This window comes from Microtus pennsylvanicus, chromosome 22 (genome assembly GCF_037038515.1).
Source record: "Microtus pennsylvanicus isolate mMicPen1 chromosome 22, mMicPen1.hap1, whole genome shotgun sequence".
In the NCBI taxonomy this organism is placed as follows: Eukaryota; Metazoa; Chordata; class Mammalia; order Rodentia; family Cricetidae; genus Microtus; species Microtus pennsylvanicus.
The window spans coordinates 14949415-14961669 of record NC_134600.1 but is presented as its reverse complement, the minus strand read 5'-3'; the positions used below and the strand labels follow the sequence as shown (position 1 = coordinate 14961669).

Sequence of the window (12255 nt, the reverse complement as noted above, 5' to 3'; positions counted from 1 at the left end):
AAATATATCGTCTCCTTGTAAATAGATTTCTAGGACACGACTAAAGAATCTGCATAGCAAGCTACATGCTAATGGCTTTCACTTATGCTTGCCCTAATGACGCCCAAACTCACGCAGATTCATTACAAGGCCTCTCTGCTGCCCCTTTTTATTACTGCGCTGTCTGTTTTTTTTTTTAATTAGCAACACTTTGGATTCAACATATAACCTGATGGGTAACTTAAAAGCAACACTTATGGAGAGTTCTTTTCGGTACAAGGTGAAGATGGTCCCCATCATTGTTTTAATAGATCCACCCCCCACTGTAGCTTATTTTCTTAAAGGGCATGGAAGAGTCATATTTTGGTGTTCCTGGATTCATCATGATGAAGCCATGGTATCAAGGGTACTGATGCACATTGCAACCAAGCTGGAGATTCTGTTTCTTAAATGCGTGTTATAGAAGACTGGAGAGGATTTTTGAGATACCAGGTGATCCCTGGACACTTGGAGAGTAGACACTAAGGCATCACTCGGTATCTGGTGTGTCCATGTGGTCTCACCTGGCAGCTTATGCCCTTGCCTTCCTGTTAGCTTCCTTTTGAGATCATCTCCTGAACTCAGCCTCTGCTTATTTTTGTTTTGGAGACAGGGTTTCTCTGTGTAGCTTTGGAGGCTGTCCTGGAACTCACTCTGTAAACCAGGCTGGACTCGAACTCACAGAGATCTACCTGCCTCTGCCTCCCGAGTGCTGGGATTAAGGGCGTGCACCATCATCCTCTGCTTTTTAGCCATTAACCAGAATCTCAGTTATTCCAGCCAAACAAGTGAGAACCCTCCTGGGCCTGTGTATATGACGGCAACCCAGTCTGCAGGCTTCCCCCGTCCTGCGGTTTCACCAGTCTGTGGGTTTCACCCATCCTGTGATCTCCCAGTCTGCAGACATCACCTGTCCTGTGGTTTCCCAGTCTGTGGGCTTCCCTGAGATCCTGTGGTCTCAGACTATTAACATCAGACTCTGTGTCCAGTGACCAGTCCTTTCTAAGTCCTATTCCCTGTGCTTGGCTATTAAAACACACACCCACTTAGTGATTTGAGGCCTCACGGAGATGTATTTCCAAGATGCAGACATCCATTGCTTGAGAAAAAACAATCTGATTTCCTTTTATGATCCTTCCCTATGGATAATGGCATCTGTAATACATTTGCTGCTTTCCAGTACAGGCACAAGTTCCCTCTGAAACCCAGGTGTGCCATTCTGAAGTCTCTCTCTCTTTGGTGACTGCAGAATCAGTTTATTAGCCAAAGCCCAAGAATGGGATGTATCGCTTCTATCATCCATGAATTAAGTCAACAAGCTGAGTGATGACTATGGTTTTTCCTATCTAATGTGCAACGGATTACACATTTAGCGCTATTATTCCACAAACAGATGTGTCTTTTCAATCTTCCTGCTTTCTTCGGCGCATAGGGTTTTTGCCTAATTGTGTGTTCATAAGTTGCATCTGCTTCAAAAGGTATTTCTGAGCCCACGCTGGCATCCCTGCGCACGGAGAGCCCAGAGACATGAACACAACGTTGTTGGGAATGGAGCCGCCGGCTCCCCACATCAAGTACCAATTAGTTCCTATTCTTTGACAGTGTGCGCTCACAGCCAGTGCAGTCATCTTGGGCGCTTTGATTCTAGGAGTTTCTGGAGCACCTGGAATTTACTTGAATGTGGCAACACGGGAAACATGACAGATAGGCAAGAGGCGTTCCACAGACATCAGTGTGGAGTGAGACAACAGACAAAAAGGTGATGGTCCCTCCGTGCCAGTGTTTTAATCGCTAAGTCCATTAGCTGCTGGCATTTGGCACAACACATCCCTGTATCGATAAAAAGGAGTATCTACAAAGAATCAACGGGCAACTACTTTGCTTTTCTGATCCCCAATGAGTGTGAACAGAGAAAAAACAATCTCACCGCCACGCATCCGAAAGGCGCCAGCGGAAGCTGGCAACCAAATTATTTTTTTTTCTTTTTAAAAAGTACAATGAGCTCACAGGTCACCTTCAAAATACGGTACAGCCTTTCCCAGGAGTGGAGGACAGAGGGATCAAATGACGGAGAAGGCGGCAGAGGAAACAAAGTGATCGCTCAGCAGGGTAAGGACAGTGCCACCGGCCTCACCAGCGGCTCTGCTCAGAGCAAGGTCACGAAAGCTCAGTGTGAGCCAAAGCTGCCCACAGCAGAGACCACTCACGGGCGTGATCCTGGCACACGCCGGTTCCTGCCTGACAGCTGCACGCACTTGGGCTCACAGCTTCGGCAGAGGACCGACCTGCCCAGTTCTGTAGAGCAGGGCTCGCCCTGTAATTTCCCACTGAGTCAGGTCAAGTGAGAATTCCACCGATGTTTTTAAATAGTCCTGGCTCCGATAAACCAAGCGGAGAGGTGGAGATTTTGGAGTGCACCCATGCGGGCTGACGGGGAGCTGCAGGTATCCTGTTACTGGGGACTGGAGGGACAAGCTTCTCTCCAGCTGCCTGCAAGTGACACAGGTAAGTTCTGCCTGCAGTGTTTCAAGAGAGGATCGAGTGCACACATATGTTAACGATGAGCGTTGACTGATTATCGCCCGCTGAAACCGGCTCCCTTCTTTTGTGGAGAAGAAAATTGGCATTGGAGCTTGTTGAGGGAAAATCCCTTGCTACTTGAAGAAAGCTGTGTGGACCTCCCTTTGGAGCATCTCTAGGGGGAAGAAGGCAGGCAGCTGCACACGGAAAGTGTCTAAGCTGGGAGACTTGGCAGCCAGTCCCTGCCCCAGTGCTTTATTGCTCGTTCCTTGCAAGGAGAGGGGAGAAAGCTGAGTCGCTGGAGCAAGGCGATTGCAGGGCAGGGAGAAGTTGATCAGTCACCCCACCTGTGCTCTCTGCTTCGCTTCGCTACCAAGGCTTTTAGGCTCAGGGAAAGCTACGCAGGGCCTTGGCATACTTGCCTCGTGGTGATCTCAGCTTAACAGGCTTGGTGAGGGTCCGTGTCTTTTGCCAAACTCTGATCTACTTGGTAGAAAGCCCAGGGTATCATCTCTCTCAGAGTTCCAGCCCCATGTCCTGGCTGGAGAGGGGGCTACTTCATAAAAGCTTAATTCAGCTGAGCTAAAAGCATTAATATAAAGTTAACTAGAAAGTCATGCCTGAAATCACAGATCCTAGATCTTGCTGCCTATTTTTGCTGTTTTCTATAAACGGTTTGCCAAAAATCAGAGCAATCTGCTCTCAGTGAACCTATGGGAACTTTCTCCATTGTCACTTATTTTTATCCCAATTATTTATTTTACGGATCTATCTTTGTGTATGAGTGTTTGGCCTGCATGTATGTATGTGTACCAGGCGCATGCCTGGGGCCAGAGGTTGCCAGAAGAAGACATCAGACCCCCTAGAACTAGAGTTACCACCGGTTTTGAGTGTATGGATGCTGAGAATGGATCTCAGGTTCTCTACAAGAACAGCGAGTGCTGACCTATCTCTCTGGCCCACCTGTCTTAACTCTTTAATTCCAAGTAAATATTGACCTTCTGAGGTGCCTGGCTGCCACAATGACAGTGAGAGCCTGTGACCCTGCCTTACTGTCACTGCTTGCCCTTGCATCCATTTACGTAACAGCTGTGCCCTCTTAAAACCAGAACAAGGACCTACCAGTGTAGGGCCTTTCTGGAGGGTTTTCTTGAGGAGCCTGAACATGCCCTGATGTGAAACTCAAACAGCAAATATTCATCTTTCCCAAATGGGTAATGGGTAATTACTTCGGGTATTGGCTTGTCCTTACCATCCCCTCACTCCCTCGCTGTGACCGTTTTCCCCTACGGTTCACCTCATCTCTGAGAGAGGATGTGAACGTAGAACGGGGTTCACGGACCGTGGGCTGATATCCACAGCAAAGAAGTGCAATGTGGGCACCTGTGGGCAGGAGCAGACCGGGAAAGAATGCCAACACTCCAGATAGAAGCCATCCACATTTATTATCTGAAAACTATCATAACATCCCCATTGCCACCAGCACACACAATGAGCCCAATACACATCCCATAGGCATCTTAAAGGGAAAGCTCCTATGATCCATTCCCCAAATCCCAAAGGGACAGCTTTGCCTGTTTTGGTCCCAGACAGCACAGAACCACCTCCACCGTGCCCTTTGGTCGTCTTGAGGGAAGCTTGCTTGTGGCTGGCATAGGAACTTGTCTTGCTGTTGCCACCTTGCTGCAGGTTACTGGTTGGAGTGGAAACCACCCAAAGCTACATGGTTTCCATCCTTTGTACAATACTTAGCTCAGAGTACATAGTAGTGTGCATCTGAGCTTGGAATTATCTTGCGTTTGCCCCATCCTTCACTTCACCAAGAGCTAAATCTCACTGTTAGAGTAATTTATTCCTTTTGGTAAAACCCAAAAGCCTGCCCCCAACCGTGCTTTGAGTGAGGTGAGCATATTCATTACTAAGGAGAGACAAAGTTAAAAGCAAGTATCTCACCTGATCGGCTGTTCCACAGCAACTTAGCAAATAGGAACCCAACACTGACAGACACTAACACTGAACCACTTAGTCAAGAGAAGTACCCCAGCTGACGGAGTCCACGTGAGCTGACTGGTGTCCGTGTGTCTGATGTTCATGCATCCGCGCCCATATCAATTGTGCTTCTTGTCCTTCAAGTAGCTGTAGAGCATCTCCAGGCCCCCTTCCACCAACTCTGGCAGGGGCTTGGATAAGGGATTATGGGAAATGTGCAACCCTTTGTCCATGGGATTCCACGCAATCCTCCCCAGTCGGGAAAGCAGGTAGAGCTCATCCGGAAGGGTCTGGATGTCATTGTTGTTCAGGTTCAGCAGCTCTAGGCTAGTGACTAGGCAGAGTGACCTGGAGAAGGAGTGGATGTTGTTGCTCTCTGCGATGAAGATCTGCAAGCTAGTCAGGCACTGGATGCTCTCCGCGATGTTCTCCAGGCGGTTGGAGCCCACATGCAAGAAATCCAGCTCCTTCAAAGAGAAGACGCAGATGGGGATGTGAGCAAAATAGTTGTTGCTGAGATTGAGCTTCCGCAGTCTGGAGAGGTCTGCAAAGCTGGCCGGGAGCTGGGACAGGCAGTTGTGTGACATGCTCAGCACTTCCAGGTTCTTGCACAGGCTGAGTTCGGCGGGCACCTCTGCCAGGCAGTTCATGTTTAGGAATAGGACCTTGAGGTTCTGGAGGAGACTGACTTCTCTGGGGAGACTCTTGAGGTGATTCCCACACAAGTTCAGGACCACAATCCGGGTCAGCCTGCCCACCTCAGGAGGGAGGACTCGGAGCTGGTTGTGGGACAGATTGAGTTTCTGGACTTCCAGCAAGCCCCACAGAAAGTCGGGAACGTCTGTCATTCCTTTGGTGACCAAGCTGAAGCTGACATGCCGCATGCCACGCTTCAGCAGGGACCGTGGGTCCTTCCCCAAGAGCAGGGTGTCATCCCACGAAGAGAACTTCTGTCTCTTCCCCAGCAGAAGACTCTTGGGGTCCTTGTCGTTGGAGCTGGCCCTTGAGTGTTTGGCCCCCATTAGATCTTCCTTTCCTTCTTCAAGGTGAGGAGTTGGTTCTGCCTGAGCTCCAAAACGTCAGACTGTGGTGGGAAGGGACGGTGTGGAGGTGAATACAGAGTATAGCCAAGGGATCCTAGCATGGAGTAAGTTTGTCTTGCCGGGCCTTGCTGATGACCAGCATGAAATACTGACTGGCTGCGGGCAAGCTGTGCCTGTTCCCGAGGGTGTGTTGAGGAGGTTTCTCTCTGAGTGGACAGGCTGTAACGATACACTTGTCTCTGAGGTTTCCAACAGAACTGCTCGATTGCCTCCGTGCGCCACAAGGCAGCTGTCACTGTCAATTCTGCTTAAGTTTTAGTGACCCGGTGTGTGCGCACGGGTTACAGGGCCGTTTCGTATAGCTTTACTCCCTCTCGGTTCTTCTTCGGGTATCACATTTGAGCAGGGTGATTAACAAAGGCAGCTAGAAAAAGAAACAAAAGTAGAAAACTACAGCTGACCGGGGCCAACAGTGATCCCCCTGGCTGAGGGAACTGATCCCAGAGAGAGTGACCGCTGTGGCTTGCCTGGGCGCTATCGGCGGGGTTAGGTTTCCAGAGCCAAGGATCATCAGATGTTGTCACTGTGTGTAATGCAACTGTCAATGAACTGTGCTGGCAAAAAAAGAAAAAAAATAGTAAAAGCAGCCTGGATACCAGGTCCCCAGCACAGGCAGAGGCTTATACTCTGCCTGCCAGGGAGACTCAGTGAGGCGGGTCAGTTTCCTTCACCGCTGTTGCAACTGCAGGAGTCTGGTCCCTCTGATCCACGACAGGGCAGACACTTCAACCACAAGACACTCATTGTTTTGGGGGGACAGTGTCCCCCTCCCTGGCTACCCACCATTCCTCTAACCCCCACCACACCTACCCCCGCAAGCTAATTCTCCCCTAAGTGTGCAGAGTTCATTGCTAGTATCGCAGGCTGAAGTTTATCGATCTATCCAAATGTATTTAGTGACCAAGTCACATGAGGACCCAAAGAGAAGATGGATTTCTGTAAACCGAGGAGAAGTCTCCCAAGAGGCCATCGCCTGAGCTCAGCATTCTGCTCAGGCCTGTGAGCAACGCAAACATCTGTGGTTGACCTATGCCATGCAGTGCCTGTTCTGGGTGGGGGCAGACACTTAGTGTAAGTGGAAAATGCTAAAAAAAAAATCCTCTATTTCTATGACTGGTCGGGGGCTAGCAAAGTAATGACCTAGTTCTGAGAAGAGTCGGGGTGTTGGTGATTGGCCCAGGAGTCCCAACGAGGCCAGCAAGAGCTGCTATATACCTTGACGTTACCCAGATGCCCACCAGCCCAGGAGCTCTGAAGGATTCTGCTTGGAAGCTGGCCAGAAGCCTGCTTGTCCACCCCTGTGCCTGCTGAGGGGGCTATCTCAGGACAACAGTGGAGTGGGATATTACTTCTGCCTCATCTTGGCTTTGCAATATCAATATCGTTGGGACTCCTGGGCCAATCACCCACACCCCGACTCTTCTCAGAACTAGGTCATTACTTTGCTAGCCCCGTCCAGTCATAGAAATAAGAGGATTTTTTAGCATTTTCCACTTACACTAAGTGTCTGCCCCCACCCAGAACAGGCACCGTATGGCATAGGTCAACCACAGATGTTTGCGTGCACTGAGTAAGCCCCAAGATTCTTTGACAGAGGTTCAGACTTGGGAAGTTCTGTGTACGAGAGATAGAGTGTTTGGGCTACTAGCTGAAGGAGAAAAATCCCATAGTGTGGTTAGGTTGTTTTTACCCTAGGATTTGGGGTTGAGCCATATCTTATACATGTAAATTTCATAAAATCAGCCAGAGCTGCTGTTTAAAAATAGTGTGTTTCTCCTCCTCCTCCTCTTCCTCCTTTTCCTTTTCCTTCTCCTCCTTCTCTCTTTACAGGAGCACAGGGCCCTTCACTGAGGCACCTTAGCCTTCAGGACTAACAGGAGCCAGGGTGGTTTGAAACAACTTTCTCCTTTGTAACGAATAGCTTATATATTTCCCCAACAGCATTTATGAGCATTTCCTGATAGTCAGTCTTCGCTGAATGTTAACTGTGTGAAAGTCAGCACACAGCGCATATACCTGTGTAGAACAGGTATTTAAATTCTTGCTATTTCGCAAGGAACAAAGACAGAGGGAAGTCAACTTACTTCTGCAGAATCAATTCACTGTTCAGGGTCAAGTGGATAGTCAGAGAAAAAGAGGATGCAGACTCAGTTAACCCCTTCATAGTCCAGGCAGGGAACCATAAGAAGGTTTCAGGCTTAGCCCTGTAGAGACAGGATCAGGAATGGGAAGGAACATGGCTACCTGTTTTCAAACGCTGTGAAGCGGGACTAGAAGACCATCATGATCACTGGCTCTGCTGCTACACCCAGAGCAATACCATAACCAGTCCATAACCCCGCACATCATACCAATATAACCGAGAAGAGGAAAGTATAAAAAAATCCAGAAAACTTTAGTGTGCACAGTTTAAATACTCAATGTCCTGTGTCTTGGTTTCATCATTGATTAAGTATGTGGTGACTTCCAGAGCTGATGTGGGAGTGTCATATATCAATCTGTTGATTTCATTGGCTAAGCAATAAAGAAACTGCTAGGCCCATTGGATAGGCCCACCCTTAGGTGGGTGGAGTAAACAGAACAGAACGCTGGGAGGAAGAGGAAGTGAGGTCAGACTCCACAGCTCTCCTCTCGGGAGCAGAAGAGAGGCCATGCTCCGCTCTCCCAGGCAGGCGCATGCAATGAAGCAAGCCGCCAGGTCAGACATGCTGAATCTTTCCCGGTAAGACTGGTGCTCACAGATTATTAGAGATGGGTTGATTGGGATATCAGAATTAGCCAGTAAGGGCCAGAGCTAAGGGCCAAGCAGTGATAAAAAGAATACAGTGTCTGTGTAATTATTTCGGGGCATAAGCTAGCCGAGCCGAGCAGGCGGCTGGGGTTTTTGGGGTCGCAACCCTGCCGCCGCCCCTTATTACTACACAGAGCCTCTCCCTATTCCATGGATCTGATCCCCGCAGCAAGCGAGACTTCTGGTGAGAAAGATGTGAAAGTCATTTCTATTGTCCTTTCCTCCCTGCTGTGCCCAGACACCTAACTGTTGTGATCCAGCTGCCCTCACTCCCCGTGACAGCGGAACTTCCTTATGGTCTGCAATTGACAAGGATGTTTATGTTCTTTCTGGCCGGTGGGTCTCCACAGAAGGAGTAGTGGTGTAAAAGGTTGCTAAGCAAAATAAAAGTTGCTGTTCTTACACCTGAAAAAAAGCCTCTGTGTCTCAATCCCGGCACCCCCCCACCCCCCCACTCCCGCCAGTCTCGGCTATCCAGGCTGCGCTGGCTGCAGCACCTAACAGAAGTCAATGGAGGAGAGGGTTGTTTTGTTGGTTTGTTGTCGTTTTTTGTTTCTGGAAACAGGGTTTCTCTGTGTAGCCCTAGCTGTCCTGGAACTCACTCTATAGATGAGGCTGGCCTCACTCACAGAGATCCAGCTGCCTCTGCCTCCCAAGTGCTGGAATTAAAGGTGTGCGCCACCACCTTCTGGCAAGAGATTTTTTTTTTTAAAAAAAACAAGACAGAAACATGAAATTTTATTTAAAGCAATGTCTCATGCCATGCAAGATTTTACAGAACAAAACACAATTAAAACTTGAAAAAAAAACCTCAAAGAAGCAATCGTTTACTTACTGTAGTAGACAAAGGAAAAACAACTGTGCGTGAAGGCTGAAGAAATACACACTAGTTTAAAGAGGCCTGGACAGGATTCACTTCCTGCTAATACAATTTTTGCTTTCCTGATTTAAAAACAAAAGGATTCTAGAGGAGGTTAAAAATATTTAACACTGGGGGCTGGAGAGATGGCTCAGTGGTTAAGAGCACTGCCTGCTCTTTCAAAGGTCCTGAGTTCAATTCCCGGCAACCACATGGTGGCTCACAACCATCTGTAATGAGGTCTGGTGACCTCTTCTGGCCTGCAGACATACACACAGACAGAATACTGTATACATAATAAATAAATAAATATTTAAAAAAAAATATTTAACACATCCATGGTCTCTTAGTTTCTGCAGTACGGTGGGGTTGATCTATTAGGAGATCACCAAGGCCAGCTGAACTGGGACTGAAAATGCATGGGATAAAACCAGACTCACTGAATATGGTGGACAATGAGGGCTGCTGAGAAGCCAAGGACAATGGCACTGGGTTTTGATCCTACTGCATGTACTGGCTTTGTGGGAGCCTAGCCAGTTTGGATGCTCACCTTCCTAGACCTGGATGGAGGGGGGAGGACCTTGTACTGCCCACAGGGCAGGGAACCCTGACTGCTCTTTGGACTGGAGAGGGAGGGGGAAGAGAGTGGGGTGTGGGGAGTGGGGGGAGGAGGAGGGAAAAGGGAGACGGGGAGGAGGTGGAAATTTTTAATTAAAAAAAATTTTAATAAAAAAAAGAAAAATATATACAAGCAAAAAAAATATTTAACATAGCTCAGATGCCTTATTAAACATACTGAATTACAACATGTGCAAACTCATGTTCAAACTGTTTACATTTTTATTTTTATTCTAGCTCCTGAGTGGAAAGAACTCAAGTGTCCTCCCTCATCATAAGCACGGCATGGTGGTATTCATGACACTGGGACTCTTTGCCTGCGAGTCCAGCTCACTGGGCTGGAATGCGGGGGGCTGGAATCAGAGAGGAGGTGCTGTCCCTCTAAGTTTAGAGTCTTGTCTTTGGGGTCTGACATTCGCCAACTAGGTAAAATATCCAAAAGTTTCCGCCATCTCTCTAAACAGTGCCACGAGCTGGGAACCAAGTGTGAAACACGTGAACCTGTGGGAGCTATTTCACATTCAAACCGCAATACCACTTCACGCTTGACTGGAAAAAGGCAGGAAAAATCCAATAAGGATTTCGTATCTGAGAAGAGGGGACCTCAATTGAGACTGACCTATTGGCAAGCCTCTGGGAGACACTGTCTTGATTAATGGTTGATGTGGGAGGGCCCAGCCTGCTGTGGGCAGTGCCAACCCTTAGAAAGTGGTGTTGAGTCCTATAGGAAAGTTGGCTGAGGAATTCCTAGGGAGGACGGCAGTGAGCAGCGTTGCCCTGTGTCTCCTGCCTGGGTTCCTGCCCTGACTTTTCCTTCATGCTGCAAGCTGTGAAGATGGATAAGCCTAACAAAGCCTCGACCCCACAAGGGACCTGTGGCCATCATGTATTTATCACAACAGCAGACAGCATGTTAGGACAGTGACTTTGACACAGGTTTGGGGATGATAAACAGTAAGGGACGGTGGTGTTTCAGGGTTCTCTACAGGGCCCACACACGTGGCTTGCCCACAGAGACTTTGGAAGGGCTCCCTGGGTGGCTGTCAGGTTGGAAAGACTTACAGCTCGTCCTGACATTCTGTAATGAGATTGTCTTTAAAGTCTAACGAGGCCAAAGAACCATACTGCTCACACCCTGCATTTTAATCACATTTCAGTAACCTTCTAATTGATTACTGTCCTAACATGAAAAACCAGCATTATTAGTTTTTTAATCTGAATTAAAACTAAAACCAAAGTGATGAGAGTGTAAAATAGAGGCTCACATACATGTTTAAAGCTATTCTCAAATCCAAAATAATAAAACGTCTACAAAAAACCATTGCTTAAGTCAAATATAGTAGCACATACCTTTAATCCCAGCACTCGAGAGGCAGAGGCAGGCGGATCTCTGTGAGTTTGAGGCCAGCCTGGTCTATAGAGTGAGTTCTAGGATAGCCAGAGCTACACAGAGAAATCCTGCACCCACCTGATGTGGGAGTGCCTTATATCAATCTGTTGCTTTCATTGGTTAATTAATAAAGAAACTGCTTGGCCTGATAGGTTAGAACATAGGTGGGTGGAGTAAACAGAACAGAATGCTGGGAGGAAGAGGAAAGTGAGACAATCGCCATGCCCCTCCTCTCTGAAGCAGATGCTCTGGCCCAAGATGGACATAGGCTAGAAACCTTTCCAGTAAGCTACTGCCTCGTGGTGCTACACAGACTATTAGAAATGGGTCAGTCGAGATGTGAGAGTTAGCCAAGAAGAAGCTAGATATAATGGGCCAAGCAGTGTTTAAATGAATACAGTTTGTGTGTTGTTATTTCGGGGCATAAGCTAGCCAGGCGGCCGGGAGCCGGGCGGCAAGAACACAGCCCACAGCTCCTTCTACACCCACCTCCAAAGAAACCAACCGAACAAACAAAAACGTTTGGGGATCCGAGAGACCTCATCCAAGTGCCAACTTAACCCTTGCCTAGCAAGTCTAAGTTCGACTCCCAGAACCTACATGGAGAAGCAGGAAATGAGATGCTGGAGTTCTCATGACTTCCGGCTACCTCAGTCCATCCCACTGGGGCAGCGCCCCCATTGAACTCAGGGCCTTTAGCTAGCTCCCCATCTTAGCTGTTCCACGATGCTTCCCAGAACTTCCCTTTGGGGACCCCACCTTCCAATGTGGACCACAGGGAAACAAACTTCACCCGAAACACACAACTGGAATTAGATAGGTTGAATTTTGTTTTTGTTTTGTAAAGGAGCAGACTGGGGGCTGAGCAGTGGCTCAATCAGTAAGTGGTTCCCACATGAACCTTAAGATCTCTGTTACCCACAAAAAAGCCAGGTGCAGAGACCTGCATCTGTTACCCCAGTTCTGG

The 12255-nt window shown here is 48.2% G+C and overlaps 1 protein-coding gene across 1 annotated transcript; it reads right to left on the bottom strand.

Moving 5' to 3' along the window:
- Window positions 1–4228: 4228 nt before the first annotated feature.
- On the bottom strand, window positions 4229–5790 carry Lrrc30 (leucine rich repeat containing 30). The gene has a single exon (XM_075956030.1). The coding sequence runs from the start codon at window positions 5547–5549 to the stop codon at window positions 4647–4649; it is 903 nt and encodes a 300-aa protein (XP_075812145.1). The 5' UTR covers window positions 5550–5790; the 3' UTR covers window positions 4229–4646.
- Between the last annotated feature and the right edge of the window lie 6465 nt (window positions 5791–12255).